The following is a 22,489-nucleotide window of genomic DNA, read 5'->3' on the forward strand; positions in this document are numbered from 1 at the left end:
CAACAGGGACACATCAGAGTCGTTCTGACGAACGGCGTCGCTGGCGTTGGAAAAACCTTCTCAGTGCAGAAGTTCACTCTGGACTGGGCAGAGGGCTTGGAGAACCAAGATGTCAGTCTGGTGGTTCTGCTTTCGTTCAGGGAGCTCAACTTGATCAGAGATGAGCAGTACAGTCTTCTCATGCTGCTCCATGTTTTCCATCCAACATTACAGAAGGTCACAGCAGAGAAGCTCGCTGTCTGTAAAGTTCTGTTCATCTTTGACGGTCTGGATGAAAGCAGACTTTCACTGGATTTCAAGAACAACGAGGTTGTGTCTGATGTCACCCAGAAGTCATCAGTCAACATGCTGTTGACAAACCTCATCCAGGGGAATCTGCTTCCCTCAGCTCTCGTCTGGATAACTTCCCGACCTGCAGCAGCCAATCAGATCCCTCCTGCATGTGTTGACAGGGTAACAGAAGTACGAGGCTTCACTGATGCCCAGCAGGAGGAGTACTTCAGGAGGAGAGTCAGTGATGAAAAGCTGTCCAGCAGAATCATCTCACACATCAAGACATCCAGGAGCCTCCACATCATGTGTCTAATCCCAGTCTTCTGCTGGATCACTGCTACAGTTCTGGACCACATGTTGACTACAGACCAGAGAAGAAAGCTGCCCAAGACCCTGACTGACATGTACTCACACTTCCTGTTGGTTCAGACAAAGAGGAAGAAGCAGAAGTACGGTAAGGGACGTGAGACGAGTCCACAGGAGCTGACGGAGGCTGACAGGGAAGTTCTTCTGAAGCTGGGGAGGCTGGCGTTTGAACAGCTGGAGAAAGGAAACATCATGTTCTACCAAGAAGACCTGGAGCGGTGTGGTCTGGATGTCACAGAGGCCTCGGTGTACTCAGGAGTTTGTACAGAGATCTTCAAAAGAGAGTGTGTGATCTTCCAGAAAACAGTCTACTGCTTTGTTCACCTGAGTGTTCAGGAGTTTCTGGCTGCAGTCTACATGGTCCACTATTACACAAACAGGAGCACACAGGTACTGGAGGACTTCCTGGGAAAAAAATATGTTCATTCATCTCTGGATGTCTTCCTGAAGAGAGCCATGGAGAAATCCCTTGAAAGTAAAAATGGCCACCTGGACCTGTTTGTTCGTTTCCTTCATGGCCTCTCTCTGAAGTCCAACCAGAAGCTCTTAGGAGGTCTGCTGGGTCAGACAGACAACAGTCCAGACATCATCAAGAGAGTCATCAACAACCTGAAGGAAATGAACAGGTATACCTCTCCTGACAGAAACATCAACATCTTCCACTGTCTGACGGAGATGAACGACCACTCGGTACATCAGGAGATCCAAAAGTTCCTGAAGTCAGAGAACAGATCAAAGAAGAAACTCTCTGAGATCCACTGCTCAGCTCTGGCCTACATGCTGCAGATGTCAGAGGAGGTTCTGGATGAGTTGGACCTGAAGAAGTACAACACATCATTGGAGGGATGACTGAGACTGATTCCAGCTGTGAGGAACTGCATTAAAGCAGTGTAAGTCCAGATGTGATTAAGTTTATAGATCAGTGTAGATTACTAGTTTAGTTCTTCAAATATACACACTATAAATTATTCTTCAAATATAATATTCTTATAAATGTTCCTCGTGTTTATTACATAAATATGTCAGTTGTATTTTGTCACAGATGTTCTTGAGCTGTTTCAAATGTTGAGTTCAAAATGTTTCAGTACTTTGTGTTTCTAGCTGTCAAGTTAATGAACACTTATTCTATTTATTTCTAATAATTGTTACATTTTACAGTTTTTTCTGATTTATGTTTTTGGGTGATGGAGACGACATGTGAACCTGGTAGAACATTTGCTGATCCGGCGGAGAGTCGGGGCGGTCCTGGGATCAGAGCCCTGGTGCTGGGGTTTGCTTTCAATAGGCCTTGCACCACATTACACCTTACCTCGTGTGTTTTTGGGCTCATCTCTTTCGTTGGCTTCAAATCCAAACTGTTGCCATGTTGCAACAGTTTTAGTTTTCTTTGAGACCAGCTCTGCCATTTCTCGTCTCATCACCCCCAAAAAACACATGAACTTCCTAGTAAACAAACCTCTTCTTGTTTATAAACCAACATAATATCATAATATTACGTTAATCACGTTGTCATATTGCAAATACAGGCTGGATTTAGCACTGTGACTCTGTCGGCACAGGTTGTTGATGTCGGCTACTTTTCAGTTTGCCAGAACGTGTCAAAATGACAAATATCGGTTCTGCCTGTTAGCATTAAATCAAATTGGTTCAAGCTCGTACACCGGACCGGACTAGACCGGCAAAACCGAAAATCAACCCAACTCTAGCATTAGCCACCGTAAACTACTGGTCATACGAGACAAAGACTGTCGTTGTAAAACCCCTGAGTGTGTTGAATCGAGCAATGGTGCATTTTATTGCTCATGAAGTCAAGTTGTGTTCCATCATCGTGTTTTTAAGTCTTTCCTTTTATTCTGTTGCTCACAGAAGGAAACTCAGGTGTTTCTCTCTCTTGTTGCTGTAGAGAAGAGTAGTAGCAGGAAATACAAAGCTTCCACCAATAACAGCGGTCTGATGAATAATATATCTAATTATATGAATGTTTAATTACATACAGGTCCAATATTATTACACGATCTGTTTCATTTCTCTACCGTTTGGCAGCAGTCAGTGAATCTTCCCATTTAAGGACGTGAACCTGACAGCAGCAGGTAGCAGCAAAGAGAGGTCATCTTTATCAACTGTATTATTATTACTAATTCACTGAGTTTTAAAAATGCTTTTCTAATCAAGAAGGCCTCATGCTAACTTTGTGGAGACAGACCTGGGATCAGATCTCACTGACAGACTGGACATTATGGAAGCCTCAATGTAACTACATGTTCTCTCTCTTCATCTGCAAGATTAAAGAAAAACAAAGATTAAAAGTCTGCAGGTTTGAGAGAGAGTGATGAGAATTATTATTGCATGTCAAACAGTGAGATAAGATTAGCTGAACCACTGATGTGAGGAGCAAATGTTAATCAAAGAAGTATATATCAAACTGTTTAGTCATCAAATGCATGAAGTAAATATAAACTGTCCTCTTTCATAAAAACATATTTTGTAATCTTTGTGTCATCACAGACTTTCTAGATGTTACCTCTCAGATGCTCACTATGAAGTTGTGGCCTCAGCTCTGAAGTCCAACCCCTCCCATCTCAGAGAGCTGGACATGAGTTACAACTACAACCTGCAGGATTCAGGAGTGACACTGTTGTCTGCTGGACTGGAGAGTCCAAACTGTAGACTGGAGACTCTGAGGTCAGTTCACTGACTGTAGCTTATGTAGTTTGTACACACACTCTCTCTGCACACTGGCTCTGCTCCAGATGGCTCTAGAGAGGGACTTTCACGTTTTCACGTCGGTCTCCGTACCGTAGTTCTCCAACACGCTTGGCACACAGGAGAGGCTTCACTTGGTTGTAATCTCCTCACCTCACCGCTAGAGACCACCAGATCCTACACACTGGTCCTTTAACCAACTAACTAAACTAACTAAAACCCATTGACTTCCAGACGAGGAAACAGGAAGTGCTAAAATGCTGACTCATTTCTGGGTTTTAGGACTCATTCCTGTAGCTCTCTATTTGAACATGTCTAAAGGTGCAGCACTCTTCAACAAACACGTATTGCACCAACTTAAAGGCACATAAGTGATGATTATGAACGACACCATCTAATCAGAGGTTTCTATGGTTCTAAGTTATTCCCACGTTCTTTTTGACAGCAGATCTAACTGTGCTCTGTTTTCATGTCAGCATTGTCTAATTATTTGAAGCAAAAACCAAATAAATATTCTGCATCAGAATACGATATCTCGTCTCGTATCACGATATCGATATAATATGGATATGTTGCCAAGCCTTAGTATGTATCCAGTCAGTATGTTTTGTTGTACCAGGAGGGGAAGATGGAGAGTATAAGAAGAAGTATAGTTCTGACAGTTTCCTTGTTGAGCTGCAGGAGGATTAGTAACTCAAAGAGGGAATTTGGTACTAAACAGTCTGTAACTTTGATTTGTCGGACTCAGACTGCTGAATCTTCATATTAGTTTCAGTTGAACTTCTGAAGTCATTTCTTACAGTGTAGTTGTGTTATGAAGGGACCACTTCACAGGAGGAATGATTACTGCCACCAATAACTCTTTTAATGTACATATGACATGTGGCTGTTGTTTACAGACACACTTGAACAAATGTGGACCTTTCCTGTAAATGACATAAACCTGCTAAGCTACCAGATACTGTGAGAAGAAGGCCATGTAATAAATGAAGCAATGAAGTCCAACAAGTCTGATTTAATATTGATCCTCTAATTCCAGACTTGACAGAGATCAGCAGCATGTTATTGATGTGTGTTGACATGAACAGCTGTATGAATGTTGTGGTGACATCTGGATGATGTCTGTAGAAGGCTGACATTATTATGATCCACAATAACACAATGACAAAGTCACTCTACTCATTTTAGGCAAAAGATCATTGATTAGGACATAGTGATGTTGAGCTACACATTTACAACCTGAACACATTTGATTGGATTATAAAGTGATTTTTATCTTCATCATTTTTTCGATATTCTATATATTCATCTTTACAAACTTTAAGATCTTGAGTTGAATTTTGAATCTGTTTCTGTGGTTTTTATTTGTGTTTGGCTGCTCAACATGAGTTTGTTTAGATGGATCCACTGGTGGAGCTGTCAGAGTTTAAGAGGTGAAGTCACTACGTCTTTATTGAAGTAGCAGCACGTTTTCATTAATATTAATGAGAGCTCTGTTTCACTGTTTGTATTTGACAGTTCTTAACCTGCATCCTGTTGGCTTCAGGTGTTTGGAGTTTACATTTTCTAAACTTCTACGTTCTAAACCTTCTTCAGCTCTGAACACATTATTAAACATTGAATGATTTCAAGCAGGAACGTTGTCTTCTAAACTTACATCATTTATTCTTTATTCAGATTGAGTCACTGCAGTTTGTCAGAGATCAGCTGTGCTCCTCTGGCCTCAGCTCTGAAGTCCAACCCCTCCCATCTGAGAGAGCTGGATCTGAGTGACAACAAGCTGAAGGATTCAGGAGTGAAGCTCCTGTGTGGTTTTCTGGAGAGTCCACACTGTAGACTGGAGACTCTGAGGTCAGTTCACTGATTCTCTGTTACTGCAGTCACAAAAGACTTTTATTTCTTAAAGAAAGTGTAGAAAATGTCCACTGTTAGTTGTTAAAGTAAATGAATGTTTATCATTGTTGGTAAATGGTCACATCTGGATACAGAAGATCCTCTGAACTAATATTCAGGGTTCCTACGCAGTATGGAGAAGTATGGAATTTGATTTTAGAGAGATCAGCAGCTTGGTATTGATGTGTGTTGACATGACATGACATGACATGGATTATAAAGTGATTTTTATCTTCATCATTTATTCTTTATTCAGATTGAGGGTCTGCAGTTTGTCAGAGATCAGCTGTGCTTCTCTGGCCTCAGCTCTGAAGTCCAACCCCTCCCATCTGAGAGAGCTGGATCTGAGTAACAACAACCTGCAGGATTCAGGAGTGAAGCCGCTGTCTGATCTTGTGGAGAGTCCACACTGTAGACTGAAGACTCTGGAGTAAGTAGAGGGTCGGAGTCGGTCCATGCTGGTTTCAGCAGTATTGTTGTGATGTGTTTCCTCCGTTAAGCAGTGAGAGGAGAACGGTGACACACAGAGAGAGAGAACAGTCAGCCAATCAGATCAGCCAGAAGCTTGTTGTGATCATGTGTTAGAGTTGATGTGAAGAAGATGTAGTTGTTGTGTTCATATCTCCAGGAAATAAAGCTGGATTACAGCTGACAGCATCACATCATGTATAGAGACAGTGGTCCTCATCCATCAAACTGTCGTACCATCAACTCTGATCAGAAAGTGTGTGTTCTCTCATTGAGAGATAGAACCATCATAGAACCATGGTTACATTTAGTAACCATGTGGTCTTTATACAGACCAGAACCTCTGCTGAAGTCCAGTAATCACAGCTGACGTTTTACTGTTCAGTCTGTGTATGAACATGTGGGACCTTTAAAGAGGACCTATCAGGCTGATGTTCAGCTTCATACTTGTATTTTAGGTTTCTACTAGAACATGTTAACATGCTTTAATGTTCAAAAATCACTTTACTTTTCTTCTACCGGCTGTGCTGCAGCACCTCTTTACACCCTCTGTCTGAAACGCTCTGTCTGATCTCCTTGTCCAAAAAGACTCCATATTTAGTCGAGCTGTCAAAGTTAACACAATAATAACCCGTTAACGCAAGTTTGTTTTAACGCCACTAATTACTTCAACGCATTAACGCAACTTGTGATTTTTAGGTTGTAGCATCTCAGTTTTAAAGCTAGAGTGAAGATACTAGTACTACTACTACTACTACTGCTACTGCTACTGCTACTACTACTACTGCTACTACTACTATTGGTATCATAGTAAACTAGAGAACCTGATGAATCCATCGGTACCAACCATGTCAGACTAGCTGGTCATGAAGAGGTTAAATAACACTCCAAATTTACGCTAAATTTTGGAGAGGAAAAACTGTCATGACCATGTTCAAAGGGGTCCCTTGACCTCTGACCTCCAGATCAGTGAATGTAAATGGGTTCTATGGGTACCCACGAGTCTCCCCTTTACAGACATGCCCACTTTATGATCATCACATGCAGTTTGGGACAAGTCATAGTCAAGTCAGCACACTGACACACTGACAGCTGTTGTTGCCTGTTGGGCTGCAGTTTGCCATGTTATGATTGGAGCATATTGTTTTATGCTAAATGCAGTACCTGTGAGGGTTTCTGATCAATATCTGTTATTGATCTGTGTTGTTCATTGATTTACAATAATAAATATATACATATATTTACATAAAGCAGCATATTAGTCCACTCCCATGTTGATAAGAGGATTAAATACTGGACAGATCTCCCTTTAAGGTTCATTTAGAACAGATAAAAAATGTGTGATTCATTTGCAATTAATCTTGATTAAATATTATCATTGATTGACAGCCCTAGTAATATGGTGATATGGCATAAGTGTTGTCTCTTCCTGGTTTTAAAGGCTAAATTACAGTAAAGTGATGTCATTTTCTGAACTTACCAGACTGTTCTAGCTGTTCTATTATTGGTCATTTACACAAAAAAATATTGTGATATTTGATTTTGTCCAAGTCACCCGGCCCTAATACATCTAACTCAGACTGCTGAAGCCTCCGATTAGTTTAAGATCAACGTTACAGGTCATTTTACACACAACAAGACTGTGGATTTAGTCCTCATCTCGTATGCGTCCTTCCTGCATTTGGCAGTTTAAACTGTGTTAATTCTAGTCTGGATTATGTGTTTAACTTGTCTAGTATGCGTTTGTAAAGTGTGCCGCTCTGCTGACCGTAGGCTGGTCCATGTGTCTGATTGGTCATGTGCTAGAAACCCCGCCCCTTCTATGTGAACGCGCTCACAGCCAGACTGAGAAACCCTGGGTTGACTTACCGAGTTGATCAGAACTGTCGTAGTTAAACCAGATAAGGAGAAGATACCCTGGGTGTGTTGGACTGGCTTCGTAGTACAGGCCTCTGGTCTGTGAGCTCTGAGCTCAGTGTGTTCACTCCAATACGTTAACATGAGAGCTGAAAGGAAGCTGGCTACGCTGCACAGACTGAAGTCCTGCTGCTCTTTATACTGGATGCTGACTGACAGCTGATGAAGGGAGTCTCTGTAAACACTGATTGATGACTTCTGTTGTCTTCTTCTTCTCTCATCAGATGGGGGAGTTGATCTCTAACCACCATCATCCCTGTGTGTTCCTCTGGACCTGACAGAGTATCATCAGTGTATCTGTCCTTCTGCACAGTCTCTGCAGACACACTGAGACTCCTCCACTCCTTCTGCTCCACACTCCACCACCTCCTCCACCTGGACCTGGGTTTCACTTTGTCTTTATTCATTCATATATTCTGAACCCAAAGTGCCTCTGCAGATTAGTTCTAGGCATACAGTGCATACGAGTAAAAATAAGGGAATAGTGCTAATAGTGCTAATAGTGCTAATAGTGATAGTAGTGCTTTAGGGGTTCTCTGTAAGGTTCAGGTCCTCAACTAACATTGAAAGCTTCATAGCATCTTTTTCTTCATATGTTTCAGAGATGAAAAGTAAAGACACAGCTCCTGATGGAAAACATAGAAATGTGGTCTTGATTTCAGGAATCTATTTTTATGTATAAAAAGAATGATTATGGATTATTGATTGCCAGGTCATTCATGTACGGGATCTTTCACAATTGTACCAAATATAACATTTTCCTTTGTTAGATTAGAAAAAAATACAAATTTAGTGGACAACCAAAAATGCAAATCATCCCAGAGAGCATTAGCAAAAATACATTCATAAAATAAATGTTCTGTAGTTTCAATGTGTTCATCACAGAACCAGCAGTTATTGTGATCAAAACCAAAACGGTTTCTTAAGAACTCAGCAGAGGGGGATATTATATATATTTCACTGAGAACCTTAAAGTGAACCTCCTTCACTTTTGGTGCAATAGGACATTTAAAGAATTTCGATCTTAGACTCTCAGCATCTTTTTTAGAGAAAAGTTTTAGAATTGAATTTCTGTTTGAAGAGAACGGATATAAGTCTTTAGTAAAGGTGACGTTAGGTAGTTTTAAGTTAATGAGGTTGTGACCATTCACCAAAAGTGAAGGGAGATTGGGGTTTACATTATCTTGAGATAAATTATATGCCATCACAATTACAGCTTGAGGGATTGCTTTGACAACATTGTTATACTGACCTCTGTCAACGAGGCTGAGTTTAGAACAAAAGCCCTCAAATGGTAGAATGTTTCCTGTATTGTCCAATAAATGCATCACAGATCATTTTCCTTTTTCTAACCAATTTTGTAAAAATATGGATTTATTTTTAAGTAATACATTCCGGCAATTCCGTATTGGGGTTTTATGGGGACTATAATTATGCTTGTATATCATTTTCCAATAAAGTAAAACCTGTTGATGAAACAAGGATCATTTGACGGGGAGTTTTGTGAAGTCATAGTCGCATCTAAGAAGGAAGCCGATGCCTCCTAGTTTAGTAAAAATTTCACTGGGCATATGAAACCAAAAACTTTTTTCATGTTTTAGAACTGATCTTAATAGTCTCATTAATGTATTCAATATCAATAGCCTTAAGTCCACCTTCCTCATATTCTTTAACCATAGTGCCTTGCTTAATATAGTGTGTTTTCCTTTTCCAGATATAACTGAAATTAGCTTGGTTTATGGCTTTTATTGCATTTTTGGGAAGTGATAAGGAGTAAGCTGGGTAGATGAATCGGGAAATGCACTCCATTTTTGTAAGAAGAATTTGGCCTATGATAGAGATGTCTCTTTGAGACCAGGAATTTAGATGAGATTTACATAGTTTAAATATTACTTATATTACAGCAAGAACATAATCAGATGTATTGTTAGAAGGTGGCTGCAGTAGAAGAAGAACGTTTAAGTTAAATGACTGTGAAGTCAGACTAAATCGATTCATAATGCTGTCAGCGAAGCATTCAGACTGAAATAAAACAACAATCACGTCTTTTATCAGTTTTATTTCAGTCAAATATTGACCCTCAGATACTGAGGTGAAAGTCTTAAAGTCACAGTCTGATCATCTGCTGTTCACTTCATACTCTAATACACAGTCAGAGTACTAATACTACAGTGCAGAAATACTACAAGTCCTGCTTTCCAGTAAAAGTACAGAAGTATTAGCATCAAAATCAACCTAAAGTATGAAAAGTTCTGGCCCTCATTATGCAGATGTCAGAGTGATGTTCTTTATAGACCTTTCAACCAGAGTTACAGACGGCTCTACTGTAAAAACAAAGAATAAAAGTCAATAATAATCCAGAAACAAAAATATACATAAAATAAGATAAAATCATTTAAACAATTCTAGCAAATACCCTCAGTTAAGAAATAAGATAAGATAAGAAACTACTTTATTTATCCCGATACAATGATCGTTTTTAGCTTGTGGGAATAATTATAAACAATAATAATAAAAAATAACAAGTAGTATTATACTACTACTACTAATAATAATAATAATAAACAATAAAATATAATAAATTAATTAAATTTAAAAGTGGTAAAGTTCTAGACTTTAGGGACTCCGCACAACACAGTGTGAAAGTGCAAATTAAATAAAATAAGTACAAAAAACATAATCAATAAAATAATGATAATAATAATAATAATAATAATAATAAATTAATAAAAATCAGATAAAGCTAAATATAAATAATAAAATATAAACAATAAAATAAAGATAAGAAATAATGAGATCTACTGTTAATCCTAACCCTAAACAGCTGTAGTTAGACACAATCATTATAATTAAAATCATAATCACACTGCCCTCCTGTGGACAAAGAGCATAACGACATTTCTTGCTCTTTTATTTTGAAGGATGTAACCGGAAGTGTGTCTTGTATGTAATTCCTCTAACTTGATATTAATGCAGGTGTAGTTACCGACCGTGGCCACTAAAGACATTTTAAACAAATATATTGTAACCTTTATTATGGAGAGGACTGTTTGTGAAACACCTCAGGTTGGACTTCCTTCCTGTTAGCAAATACAAGGGAGTGCTGAGCTTTTATTGTGAAGGGAAAGAGGAAGTGTAATGTGTATAATGTGATGCTACTGTGACTAGAAGGGGAGTCTGAAGATGGGAACGAGTAAAGACGCCAGCAAGTTCAAGCCTCCGTCTCATCGTGTCCTTATTTCACATAATCAATAAGTATAACCGCACATTAAAGACCGCTCGGTTACACTTCATTATAAGTTTCAATCAAACATTAAGATAGAAGTGGAAAACACTGTTCACAAAACATAACAGACATGACCACTGACTATTTGGCAGACGTTTTTATTTAGATGGATTTTTGTTGTTAGTTTTTTCTTCTTCCTGTTCCTGTACAGTATATGGTCCTACCCCTTCTCCATAACTCCAACAATTAACTCAATAGTTATCATATATTCCTGTTTATTTCTATTCCAACCTTGGTAATGAAGTGATATTCTTCCACGTTAGGTCAGATGATCTTTATGATCTGTTGATAGAGTGTTCCAGCAGCAGTATCTCTCTTTCACACACCGCAGGTGAAAGAGTCTGTCACTGAAACACCTGTTTAATAACGCACGGGGAGAAGATGCGCCTTTTGTAGTCCATCTTCACAACATTGTAGTTTCACCACAGCAGACTGACGTCACTAACATCCACCGCCGTCGCATCATAATGACGGAGTTTACAGTGAAAGAGCAGTCTGATTCTCCTAACACCTCTGTTGTCTTTTCCTAACTCCTTCTGAAGTCTCCTTCTCATCTTTCCTTGACCTCATGACGTTTTCCACTGAGGTCAAGGAGAAGTGGTTAGGAGAAGTGGTTAGGAGAAGTGGTTAGGAGAAGACGTTAGGACGTCATTATGTGACTATTCGAACGCAGCCCCGAACACACAGGGTCTTTCCCATTTGTGCTTTTATCCGGCTTGACTCCTCTCCTAGTGGATGTTTATTACCGACCGACACGCCCCCTTATTGGATATCAGTTATTGATTGGACGCTGAGCCGATCGGTTTGATCTGATACATCAACATCACTGAGTTTCATACCGGAGTGAAGACAGATCACAGATTAACAGATTTATATTTTAGTTGTGTTCTGATTCACCATCTAGTTATAATCTGTGTTAACTGTAGGAGTGAACAGCAGACGGAGCATGTTGATGGTGAAGTGATCCAGCAGCAGGAGGACCTGCAGGAGCTCTGCTTCACACACCGTCACTGAAGGAGTCTGACTCTGAGAGGGGTTTATAACACCTGACAACAGACCTCAAACAACTTTCTGCATTTATTAGAAAGAGTTTTCTTTTGATCTTCTGATATTTCCCCTCATTAACTTTTATTAAGGATCCAGTTAAAATCAGACAGAGAAGGAGAGTTTGTCTTTTATACCTTTTACATCATTTATCCTCATTTCCATTCAGTCACATGAGGCTGATCATTCCTGAGCGTCGGGTTTGATATGAGTTACATCATTTCACTTTTCCCTCAAACATTCAGCCTAATACATAACTTCTACTGTCAGAACATCAATAACTACAGACGCTAATAATGAATACATAATATAAAGGTGTTGTGCCAGTAGAGATGGTTCCTGGTCCTCTAAGCAGGACTCAGTCCACAGTAGAGATGGTTCCTGGTCCTCTAAGCAGGACTCAGTCCACAGTAGAGATGGTTCCTGGTCCTCTAAGCAGGACTCAGTCCACAGTAGAGATGGTTCATGGTCCTCTAAGCAGGACTCAGTCCACAGTAGAGATGGTTCCTGGTCCTCTAAGCAGGACTCAGTCCACAGTAGAGATGGTTCCTGGTCCTCTAAGCAGGACTCAGTCCACAGTAGAAACACAGACTGCAGCTGTTATTCATGTGCACAGTTTGTTAAACAGGTAACAGACTACAGAGAGAAACACTGCTGCTCTGCCACTGAGAACAACTGAGTGTCTTTATTAGTAGTATTAGATCAGGTCAGACATAAACAGCTGTTAAAGTCGACTGACAGCTGATCCAGATGTGATCAGCTGCTGCTGTCATCAGAAACAGACGTCGCTTCACGTGACGCTTCAGAGGAAACGACGTTCCATTGCTCTTAAATCGGCTTTCCTCGTTTCCTCTGTCCTCGCATGGTTTCCTTGCGTCTCTCCATGCTTCCCTGGTGGGAGGGACTAAGACGCAAGGAAAAGACGCAAGTCAACAAAGATTTTGGGGGGTGAAACATCTCAAATGTTTTGGGGGTAAAATCGGTGACAGCTGCACGTTGACACCACGAACCAAAAGCTTTTCCTGCTTTCTGATGAAGTTGTCTTCATCACGCAGATATTCAGCTTCATCTAATGTCAGACAACAAAACAGAAAGAACAACTTTAATGTTTGTCAAACTAAATAGTGGCCTCGTGAGCAGGTTGACCCAACCCTGTGAAACAACAAAGATTACTCCAACTCATTTCACATTTAACGTCCGTTAAAGCTGAAACGCTACACAGTGAAACAACATGTACACACATTCAGTGTGATCATCTCTGGAAGCTGAGTGCCGTCATGGTTCATCATTTCTATTTCTACACTCGTTATCTCGACATCACCACTTCTTTCACTCGTTCTCTCAGGAGACACAGTCGGTTTATTGTTTATTTATATTTATATATAGAGATATATACTTTTAAAACTGTTCTTTATTTTTAAAATACTTTTTATTATATATCTATTTATTTAATGTTTATTTTAAATATATATTTTGTTCGATATATTTCGTAATACTATTTATATTTGTTTTAGTTTTCAAAATATTTATATATTTTTCTAATTTATTTTTGTAAATCTTAACACAATTTATTAACTTTTAAAATGATTCTTTGTTTTTAAAGATATTATTTGTTTTATGTATATCGTAATACTATTTACTTTTATTTTTAAAACTATTCTTTATTTTTAAGATACTTTTTATTTTATATATCATAATGCTGTTTATTCTTTACTTTTTAAAAATATTTGCATTTTTTAATTTTATTTATTTTTCTATTTCACAACACTATTTATTTACTTACTTCATTTTTGTAGATCATAACTATTTATTTACTTTTACTTTTAAAAGTATTCTTTATTTTTAAGATACTTTTTACTATATATATATATATATATATTTACTGTTTATTTTAAATATATATGTTTTGTTTGATATATATCATAATACTATTTATATTATTTTTAGTTTTAAAAATATTTATATATCTTTCTAATTTATTGTTGTAAATCTGAACACTATTTATTTACTTATTAAATGATTCTCGTGGGGGGGGGGCCTCAGTCACAGATGAACTCAGGTGATTACCTGTAGATGGAGAGAGGAGGAGCCACACTGACCAGGTGACGCAGGAACATGAGGACAGAGAACAGAGGGGAGACCACGGGAAGAACGTGGGTCTGATTGAGTTGGTCTGGCGGACACTTTCATGAGGAGCGAGCTCGAGGTTTTTCCTAGAGAGAGACGGAAGTAATTTGCGAACGCAGTAGGATTGAAAGATTTGCTGGCGGATTAGCATAAACTGTACTTTGACTGTAACATCATGTCACATAGTTCTGATGGAAATAATGGAAGTGAAATGGAATGGAAGTTACCTAAATCTGTGAGGAAGAAAAGGGCTGCGAGAGAGAGAGAGAGAGCGGATAGCAAGAGAGAGAAGTTGGTCGGATGATAGTGAAGTTGTCAGAGGAAATAATAAAAAATCAAGAACCAGTCACAATGATAGGCAGACGGATCAAACACAAGAAGCGGAGTGGAAAGTAATAATTGAATTCAATCAGGATGGCGGACACTACCACCCGATCAAACTTACCAGAGCGATCGAAGAGGAGATTGGGAAAATCAAAATGGCCAGGTTCTTGAACAATAAACGAGTGTTGATACATGCAAACAGCAAACAACAGCAGGAAAAGATCCTCAAAATGACAACACTTACAGGGGAAAAGATGAAGGCTCATATACCTGGAGCAATGGTAAAGTTGAGAGGAGTAATCTCTGGAGTCCCATTGAGTATGTCCATGGAAGATGTTAAACATGAGATTAAAGGTGGTAAAGTAATTGATGCCATACGGATTAAAAGTAAAAGAGATGGCTCACTGAAGGAAACCTTATCGGTAGTGGTTCAGTTTGAGAAAACCCTCCCAAAATCGGTGCAAATGGGATACATGAACTATAGCGTGAGGGAATACATTCCCAAACCTCTCAGATGTTATGCATGCCAAAGAATGGGGCACACAGCACAGCAGTGTAAAGGAAAGCTAAGGTGTGCGAGATGTGGAGGACAGCATGAGTATGGAAAATGTGATAAGGATGCAAAGGTTAAATGCTGTAACTGCGGAGGTGAGCATAGTGCTGCGTTTGGAGGATGTGAAGTGCAGAGAGAAGCCAGAGAAGTGCAGAGAGTTAAGACAATGAACAAAATATCATACGCAGAAGCACTAAAGAAAGTAAGGGCGACAGAAACAAACAACAGGAATTCCAGTGAAATAGAACAAAGAAACACAGCACAAAGGGATGGTAATGCACTAGGAAATCAAGCACAAACCCAAGTCCCAGACAATATGCAAAATGCTCGTGCTCATAAATGTAAAATTAATGATGATTCACTGGTAGTAAACAAAGTGGAATTTGTTGTCTTCATCTGCCACACCATTAATGTTGCAGCTCAGCTAAAAAAGAAAAGTGATAGAATCAAGAACATAGTGGAGGCAGCAGGAAGATTCCTTGATATACGTGATATAAAAGCAGATCAGATACATGCACTTCTGACAGCAACTGAGGTTGGGGAAAATGGACAGAATGAGGGTTAAAGTGTTAATTATGGTGCTCCATATACTTCAGTGGAATGCGAGAAGCCTGATAGCTAATGGGCAAGAATTTAAAAAGTATGTATATGAATTAGAAGTAGTACCAGATATTATATGTGTGCAAGAAACGTGGTTACATCCACATTTAGACTTTGTGATTCCAGGGTTCAGCTCTATAAGACATGATAGAGCTAACAACCAAAATGGTGGAGGGTGTGCAACCTTTTTCAAAGATGGATTGGCTTACAGGAAGATTAAGTCCCCTGAAGATATGGAAGGTATTGTGGTGGAGATTTGCAGCCCCAGGAATGAAGGAAATATTAAATTAATCAATTTCTATAATCCATGTAGGAACCTAACTATAGATATGTTCAATGAAATGGCAGGGGAAGTATGTAAGAAGGAAATATGGTGTGGGGATTTCAATGCACACAGCAGCTTATGGGGTAGTAATCACACAGACAATAATGGAAATATAGTGGAAGAAATAATGGAAGAAAGATCATTGGTCTGTCTTAATAATGGTAAAGGCACAAGAATAGATGTGAGTAGGGGTACAATATCATATTTAGATCTTACAATGGTGACGGGTAGTTTGGTGAATGCTTGCGAATGGTATGTTAAGGAAGAGTCAACTATAGGAAGTGATCATTTCCCAGTTCTCACTATAATAAACACAAATGTATGTATACAGGAAGGGAGCACAATTACAAGGTGGTGTTTTGGCAAAGCTGACTGGGAGAAGTTTACAATATGTTGTGAGGAGTCAGCTCACTTGGTAATATTAGAAGGGAGCATAGAGGAATGTACAAGTGAAGTTACAGAACATATACTGAATGCTGCAAAACTAAGTGTACCAAAAAGAACAACACAGGGTAGGAAGAAAGTGGTACCTTGGTGGAATGAGGAATGCAGCATAGCTGTTAAAGAACGAAATAAAGCATTCAGAGCTCTGAGAAAAAACATGTCACAAGAGAATCTCATTGAGTATCAAAGGAAAAGGGCAGTGGCTCGCAGAACAGTCAAATATACCAAAAAGAGGACTTGGAGAGAATTCTGTTCCACCATTGGCAGAGGAGTGAAGTTAGGTGATGTCTGGTCCATGTTTAAACAAATGAGTGGGAAAAGGAAGTCAATAAAAATTCCAGCATTGATTGACGGGGAGAGGATGGCAGTATCAGATAAAGAAAAGACGGAAGTGTTAGGTAAGGCATTTGCAGCAGTACATAGTGGGGAGCACCTTGATAATATACACAGGCAGCAAAAAGAGCGTGTGCTCAGTGAGAATGAAAACGTGAGAGAGAAGAGAGAGGATGATATGTCAACGCTGGATGTGGAATTTACAATGGCAGAGCTCAAAATAGCCTTGACAAATACTGGATATACAGCACCAGGACAAGACCAGTTATGTTATGCCATGTTTAGACAATTACCAGTGGAATCATTTAAGTTAGTGTTGAGACTCTTCAATAAAATCTGGATGGAGGGAGTCATACCAAGTTGTTGGAAAATGGCAGTAATATTACCATTCAACAAGCCAGGGAAAGATCCTGCTAATCCTGGTAGTTATAGGCCCATAGCGTTGACATCTCACTTATGCAAATGGATGGAGAAGATAATAGTACGTAGATTAATGTATGTTTTGGAACAGAGAGGGTTAGTGAGTAATGTTCAGTGTGGTTTTAGAAAAGGTCGATCTACAATAGATGCTCTAGTTAGAGTAACTAATGAGGTAGAAAAGACACTCAAAATGAAAGAGGTGATGACAATAGTATATTTTGATATAGAAAAAGCATATGATTCTATGTGGAGGGAAGGGCTGCTTATCAAGATAGGTCAAATGGGTATTGGAGGGAGGTTGTATAATTGGGTAATGGACTTTTTAACAGACAGGAAATTTAAAGTCAAGGTTGGAACAGAAGTATCTAAGGACTACAATATAGAAAATGGTATCCCCCAGGGGAGTGCAATCAGCCCGGTGTTGTTTAACGTAATGATAAATGATATATTTGAAAATTTAGATGGATGCATCAAATCAGCGATATATGCAGATGATGGGGCAATATGGATGAGGGGAAGAAATGTGCCATATGTGATGGAAAATATAAGGAAAGCAATAGGGAAAGTGGAGAAATGGTCATATGAGTGGGGATTCAAAATGTCAACAAATAAAACATGTTATATGATATTTACAAAAAAGAGAAACATTAATACTGAGAATTTAACATTATATGGTCAGTTGATGGAGAGGGTGAATGAATACAAATATCTGGGTCTATGGTTAGACAGTAAATATACATGGCATGTTCATATAAAACATCTGGAAACAAAATGCAAAAAAGTAATACATTTACTACAAGCTGTGGCTGGAAGTAACTGGGGGGCAGATAAACAGTCATTGATTGACATATATAGGGCAATCATGAGATCAACAATAGATTATGGTTGTATAGTTTATGAAGCAGCAGCAAAGACAACATTACAAAAAGTGGATAGAGTACAGTATAGAGCATTACGGTTATGTATCGGAGCCATTAAATCAACACCCATTAAGGCAGTATTAATTGAAGCAGGAGAGACTACACTTGAATTAAGAAGAGAGAAATTAGCTCTAGCATACTGGGTTAGGTTAAAAGGAAGTGGAGAAGAAAATCCTACAAAGGTAACATTACAAAACTGCTGGGAATACTCTAAGTTTCAAGGGTATGGATTTGGATGGACAATGGAAGAAAAAGTGCGGACATATGGATTGGAGGCCTTAGAGTTCACCAGGTCGACACCAATAAGCAGCGTACCCCCCTGGCTGCTCCCAGAAGTTAAAATAGACATGAGTATCATTGAAAAGAAAAGGGAATGGCAAGTAAATGAAGTGGGAGTTAAAACAAGTGTATACCTAAGGAACAGCTATAATAATTATCTCAAAATATATACAGATGGATCCAAAAATAAACAGGAGTGTGTGGGAGTTGGTGTTTATATTCCAGAATTTAAAATAACTATTTCTAAAAGAATTTCAAACCAGGTATCAGTGTACACAGCAGAAATAGTGGCAATCATTATTGCAATGCAGTGGGTTGAGGAGGTCAGACCTGACAGAGTGGTAATATGCACGGATTCAAAAGCTGTTTTGGAAAGTATACATTCAACAAAAGCTGTAAGGCAAGATTTAATCATTGAATTGTACTATAGCTTGCTAAGACTGCACAGAGGGGGTATAGATGTATTATTCTGTTGGGTTCCAGCACACGAGGGGGTGAAAGGGAACGAGTTTGCAGATAAACTAGCAAAAAGTTCACTGCAAAAAGACATTACAGTACCAGTGTTACTTGGGAAAGGACATTACAGTACCAGTGTTACTTGGGAAAGGACATTACAGTACCAGTGTTACTTGGGAAAGGACATTACAGTAACAGTTTTACTTGGGAAAGGACATTACAGTACCAGTTTTACTTGGAAAAAGGACATTACAGTACCAGTGTTATTTGGGAAAGGACATTACAGTACCAGTTTTACTTGGGAAAGGACATTACAGTACCAGTGTTATTTGGGAAAGGACATTACAGTACCAGTGTTACTTGGGAAAGGACATTACAGTACCAGTTTCACTTGGGAAAGGACATTACAGTACCAGTTTCACTTGGGAAAGGACATTACAGTACCAGTGTTACTTGGGAAAGGACATTACAGTACCAGTTTCACTTGGGAAAAGACATTACAGTACCAGTTTCACTTGGGAAAAGACATTACAGTACCAGTTTCACTTGGGAAAGGACATTACAGTACCAGTTTTACTTGGGAAAGGACATTACAGTAACAGTGTTACTTGGGAAAGGACATTACAGTACCAGTTTTACTTGGGAAAGGACATTACAGTACCAGTTTCACTTGGGAAAAGACATTACAGTACCAGTTTCACTTGGGAAAGGACATTACAGTACCAGTTTTACTTGGGAAAGGACATTACAGTAACAGTGTTACTTGGGAAAGGACATTACAGTAACAGTGTTACTTGGGAAAGGACATTACAGTAACAGTGTTACTTGGGAAAGGACATTACAGTAACAGTTTTACTTGGGAAAGGACATTACAGTAACAGTGTTACTTGGGAAAGGACATTACAGTACCAGTTTCACTTGGGAAAGGACATTACAGTACCAGTGTTACTTGGGAAAGGACATTACAGTAACAGTGTTACTTGGGAAAGGACATTACAGTAACAGTGTTACTTGGGAAAGGACATTACAGTACCAGTTTCACTTGGGAAAGGACATTACAGTACCAGTGTTACTTGGGAAAGGACATTACAGTACCAGTTTCACTTGGGAAAGGACATTACAGTACCAGTGTTACTTGGGAAAGGAGAAGGAAAAGCTGTGATTAAAAGGAAAGGAGTTGAGATATGGCAGAAAAGATGGGAGGAAGACCAGAAAGGAAGGAGATATTTCAAAATACAAAAGTCGGTCATAACAAAGTGGTATAAAGAAAGGAACAGAAGGGAAGAAATCATCATAACAAGACTCAGACTGGATCACACAGGTCTTAATGGCACTTTGGCTTTAATGGGGGAAAGGAACAGTGACATGTGTGGGGATTGTGGTGATAAAGAAAATGTGGAGCATATCCTAATTCAATGTAAAAAGTATGAGGCTGAAAGAATAAGACTACAGGACCAAGTCAGAGAGGAGGGACGGGACTGGGATCTGATGGGGATACTGGGAACAGAGGGTGAGGGGGTTGAAGGCACCAGGAAGGCATTATTAATGTTCTTAAGAGACACAGGATTGGTGGATAGAATTTAAGAGTAGGAGTAAAGAGCACATGACATGATGTTACACACTCTTGTACAGTAGGTGGCGGTATGCACCTTAAAGTTGGTTGCGATCCGCCAGAAACCGAGAGAAGAAGAAGAAGAAGAAGAGAACAGAGGGAGGGAACTACGAAAGTGAAAGTGTTCAGTTTGTTCTTCCAGACTCCGTCTTGTGTTAACGGCACAGAGAGGAGACGACTGAAGACTGAAGACTGAAGCAGGGTGAGTGTTAATCCAACATTTGATGACTTCACCGTCAAACTCTCTGAGTCACTTTCCTCCCTGTGGACTGGAGAGGAGAGAAATGTTAGAATGAAGTCAACAGTTTGATTCTTCTGTGAACACAAAGTCACGACTGGCTGAATAATCCTCATTAAAGCTGCTGTAAGACAAGAAAACCAGAAAACCAGAGAACCAGCAGAGGTAAAGAGAAGTGAGCAGGAGGAGCGCTGGCTGCTTCATTAGACTGGATACTGGCTGTGTGCGTGTGTGTGTGTGCGTGTGTGTGTGTGTGAGAGAGAGAGACGCAAGGAAACCATGCGAGGAGAGAGGAAACGAGGGTTGCGTTGGAATAGTCAAATAATGACGTCCTAACGTCTTCTCCTAACCACTTCTCCTAACCACTTCTCCTAACCACTTCTCCTTGACCTCAGTGGAAAACGTCATGAGGTCAAGGAGAGATGAGAAGGAGACTTCAGAAGGAGTTAGGAAAAGACAACCTCTGACTGCTCCTTCACTAGACTCCGTCATTATGATGCGACCACGGCGGATGTTAGTGACGTCAGTCTGCTGTGGTGAAACTACAATGTTGTGAAGATGGACTACAAAAGGCGCAGCTTCTCCCCGTGCGGTATTAAACAGGTGTTTCAGTGACAGACTGCTTCACCTGCGGTGTGTTAAAGAGAGATACTGCTGCTGGAACACTCTATCAACAGATCCTAAAGATCATCTGACCTAACGAGGACAAACATCACCTCATTACCAAGAAACAGGACTAGATGATCCATATAGAGTTAACTGGTGGAGTTCTGGAGAAGAGGTAGGATCACATACTGGAAGTGGAGGCTGGACTTCTTCACACTTCTTTTTGAAATATTCATCATATTTATTAATATTGATTATTAGTTCATTGATTGTTTACTGTTCATTTGATTAGTTATTCTTGTTTTGTGTTTTACTGAGGTATTTGTTACATGTTCAAAATAAATCATTCATTAAATAGAAAGTCACCGTCCACTCAGATTAAACATGAATCACAGTTAGTGGATGTCAAGTCAAACTGAAGTTTCGGAAAATTAAGATTTATAAATATTAATAAATAGAAATTAATAAATAGAAATTAATAAAATAATATAAATAGAAAAATAGAAAATAAATAAATCAGAAAGTAATTTGTAAATTAATAAGTCCAGTAGCAAAACTGAGTGCTCAGTGAGTAAAGCAGAGGGAGGGAAGTAATTAATCAAACTACGCCCGGAGTTTATAAAAGCAACACTCCTCAGTGTCACAGCGAAAAGGGTCCTGAAAATATAGCAGAGCGCTAACTAGCAGGGCTTTCATTCAAACCAGCGCTGCAATCTGCAGTAAAACTATGCGAAAAGAACATCTACAAAGTGTGAGAGGCAGCCGGTGAGGATACTGAATCACTTTGAGAGACTGTTTTTCTGGCGGAGATCGCTGTTGCTGGTGTTTTAGTCCGTCTGTTTGTGCCGGTGGTTGACTTTGTTTGTGGCGGATCGTTTGTTTGGTGCTGCCGATTGTTTGTTTTGAGTGTCCGGTGGATGATGCGGTGAGAGGCACGGTGAATTGTGGGGGCTTATGGGAAATGTAGTTTAGGATTGCTACGTGATTTGATATGAACTCAAAAGTAATTATAAAATATAAGATACTTTGTGCTTAATTAAATAATTAAAAATAGTAATTAAATAAAATAATATAATGCACATATATATGTATATGTGTGTGTGTGGATATATGTTTATATATATTACCTTTATGTTAAGGCTTATTTGTATTTGACATGAGACATTTAATGGGAGTGTGTGTATTAACTTGAATAAGGAGTAATGAATTTTGCATAGTCTCTCTTTGTTCTTATTTATACTTATTTGGTAATAATGTGAATATTTTCTTTTCTGTATTTTTTCTATTTGAAAGGTTTTTCAC

General features: G+C 39.1%; 1 protein-coding gene across 1 annotated transcript in view; it reads left to right on the forward strand.

Moving 5' to 3' along the window:
• The window catches only part of LOC141752673 (protein NLRC3-like), a 782,294-nt gene that overhangs the window by 574,836 nt on the left and 184,969 nt on the right, over window positions 1-22,489 (forward strand). Inside the window, exons 31-32 of the mRNA XM_074610793.1 lie at window positions 5,020-5,193; window positions 5,492-5,665. Of these exons, the coding sequence (XP_074466894.1) occupies window positions 5,020-5,193; window positions 5,492-5,665 (348 nt within the window). The remainder of the gene's footprint in view (window positions 1-5,019; window positions 5,194-5,491; window positions 5,666-22,489) is intronic.

This window comes from Sebastes fasciatus, chromosome 16 (assembly GCF_043250625.1).
Source record: "Sebastes fasciatus isolate fSebFas1 chromosome 16, fSebFas1.pri, whole genome shotgun sequence".
Classification (NCBI taxonomy): Eukaryota; Metazoa; Chordata; class Actinopteri; order Perciformes; family Sebastidae; genus Sebastes; species Sebastes fasciatus.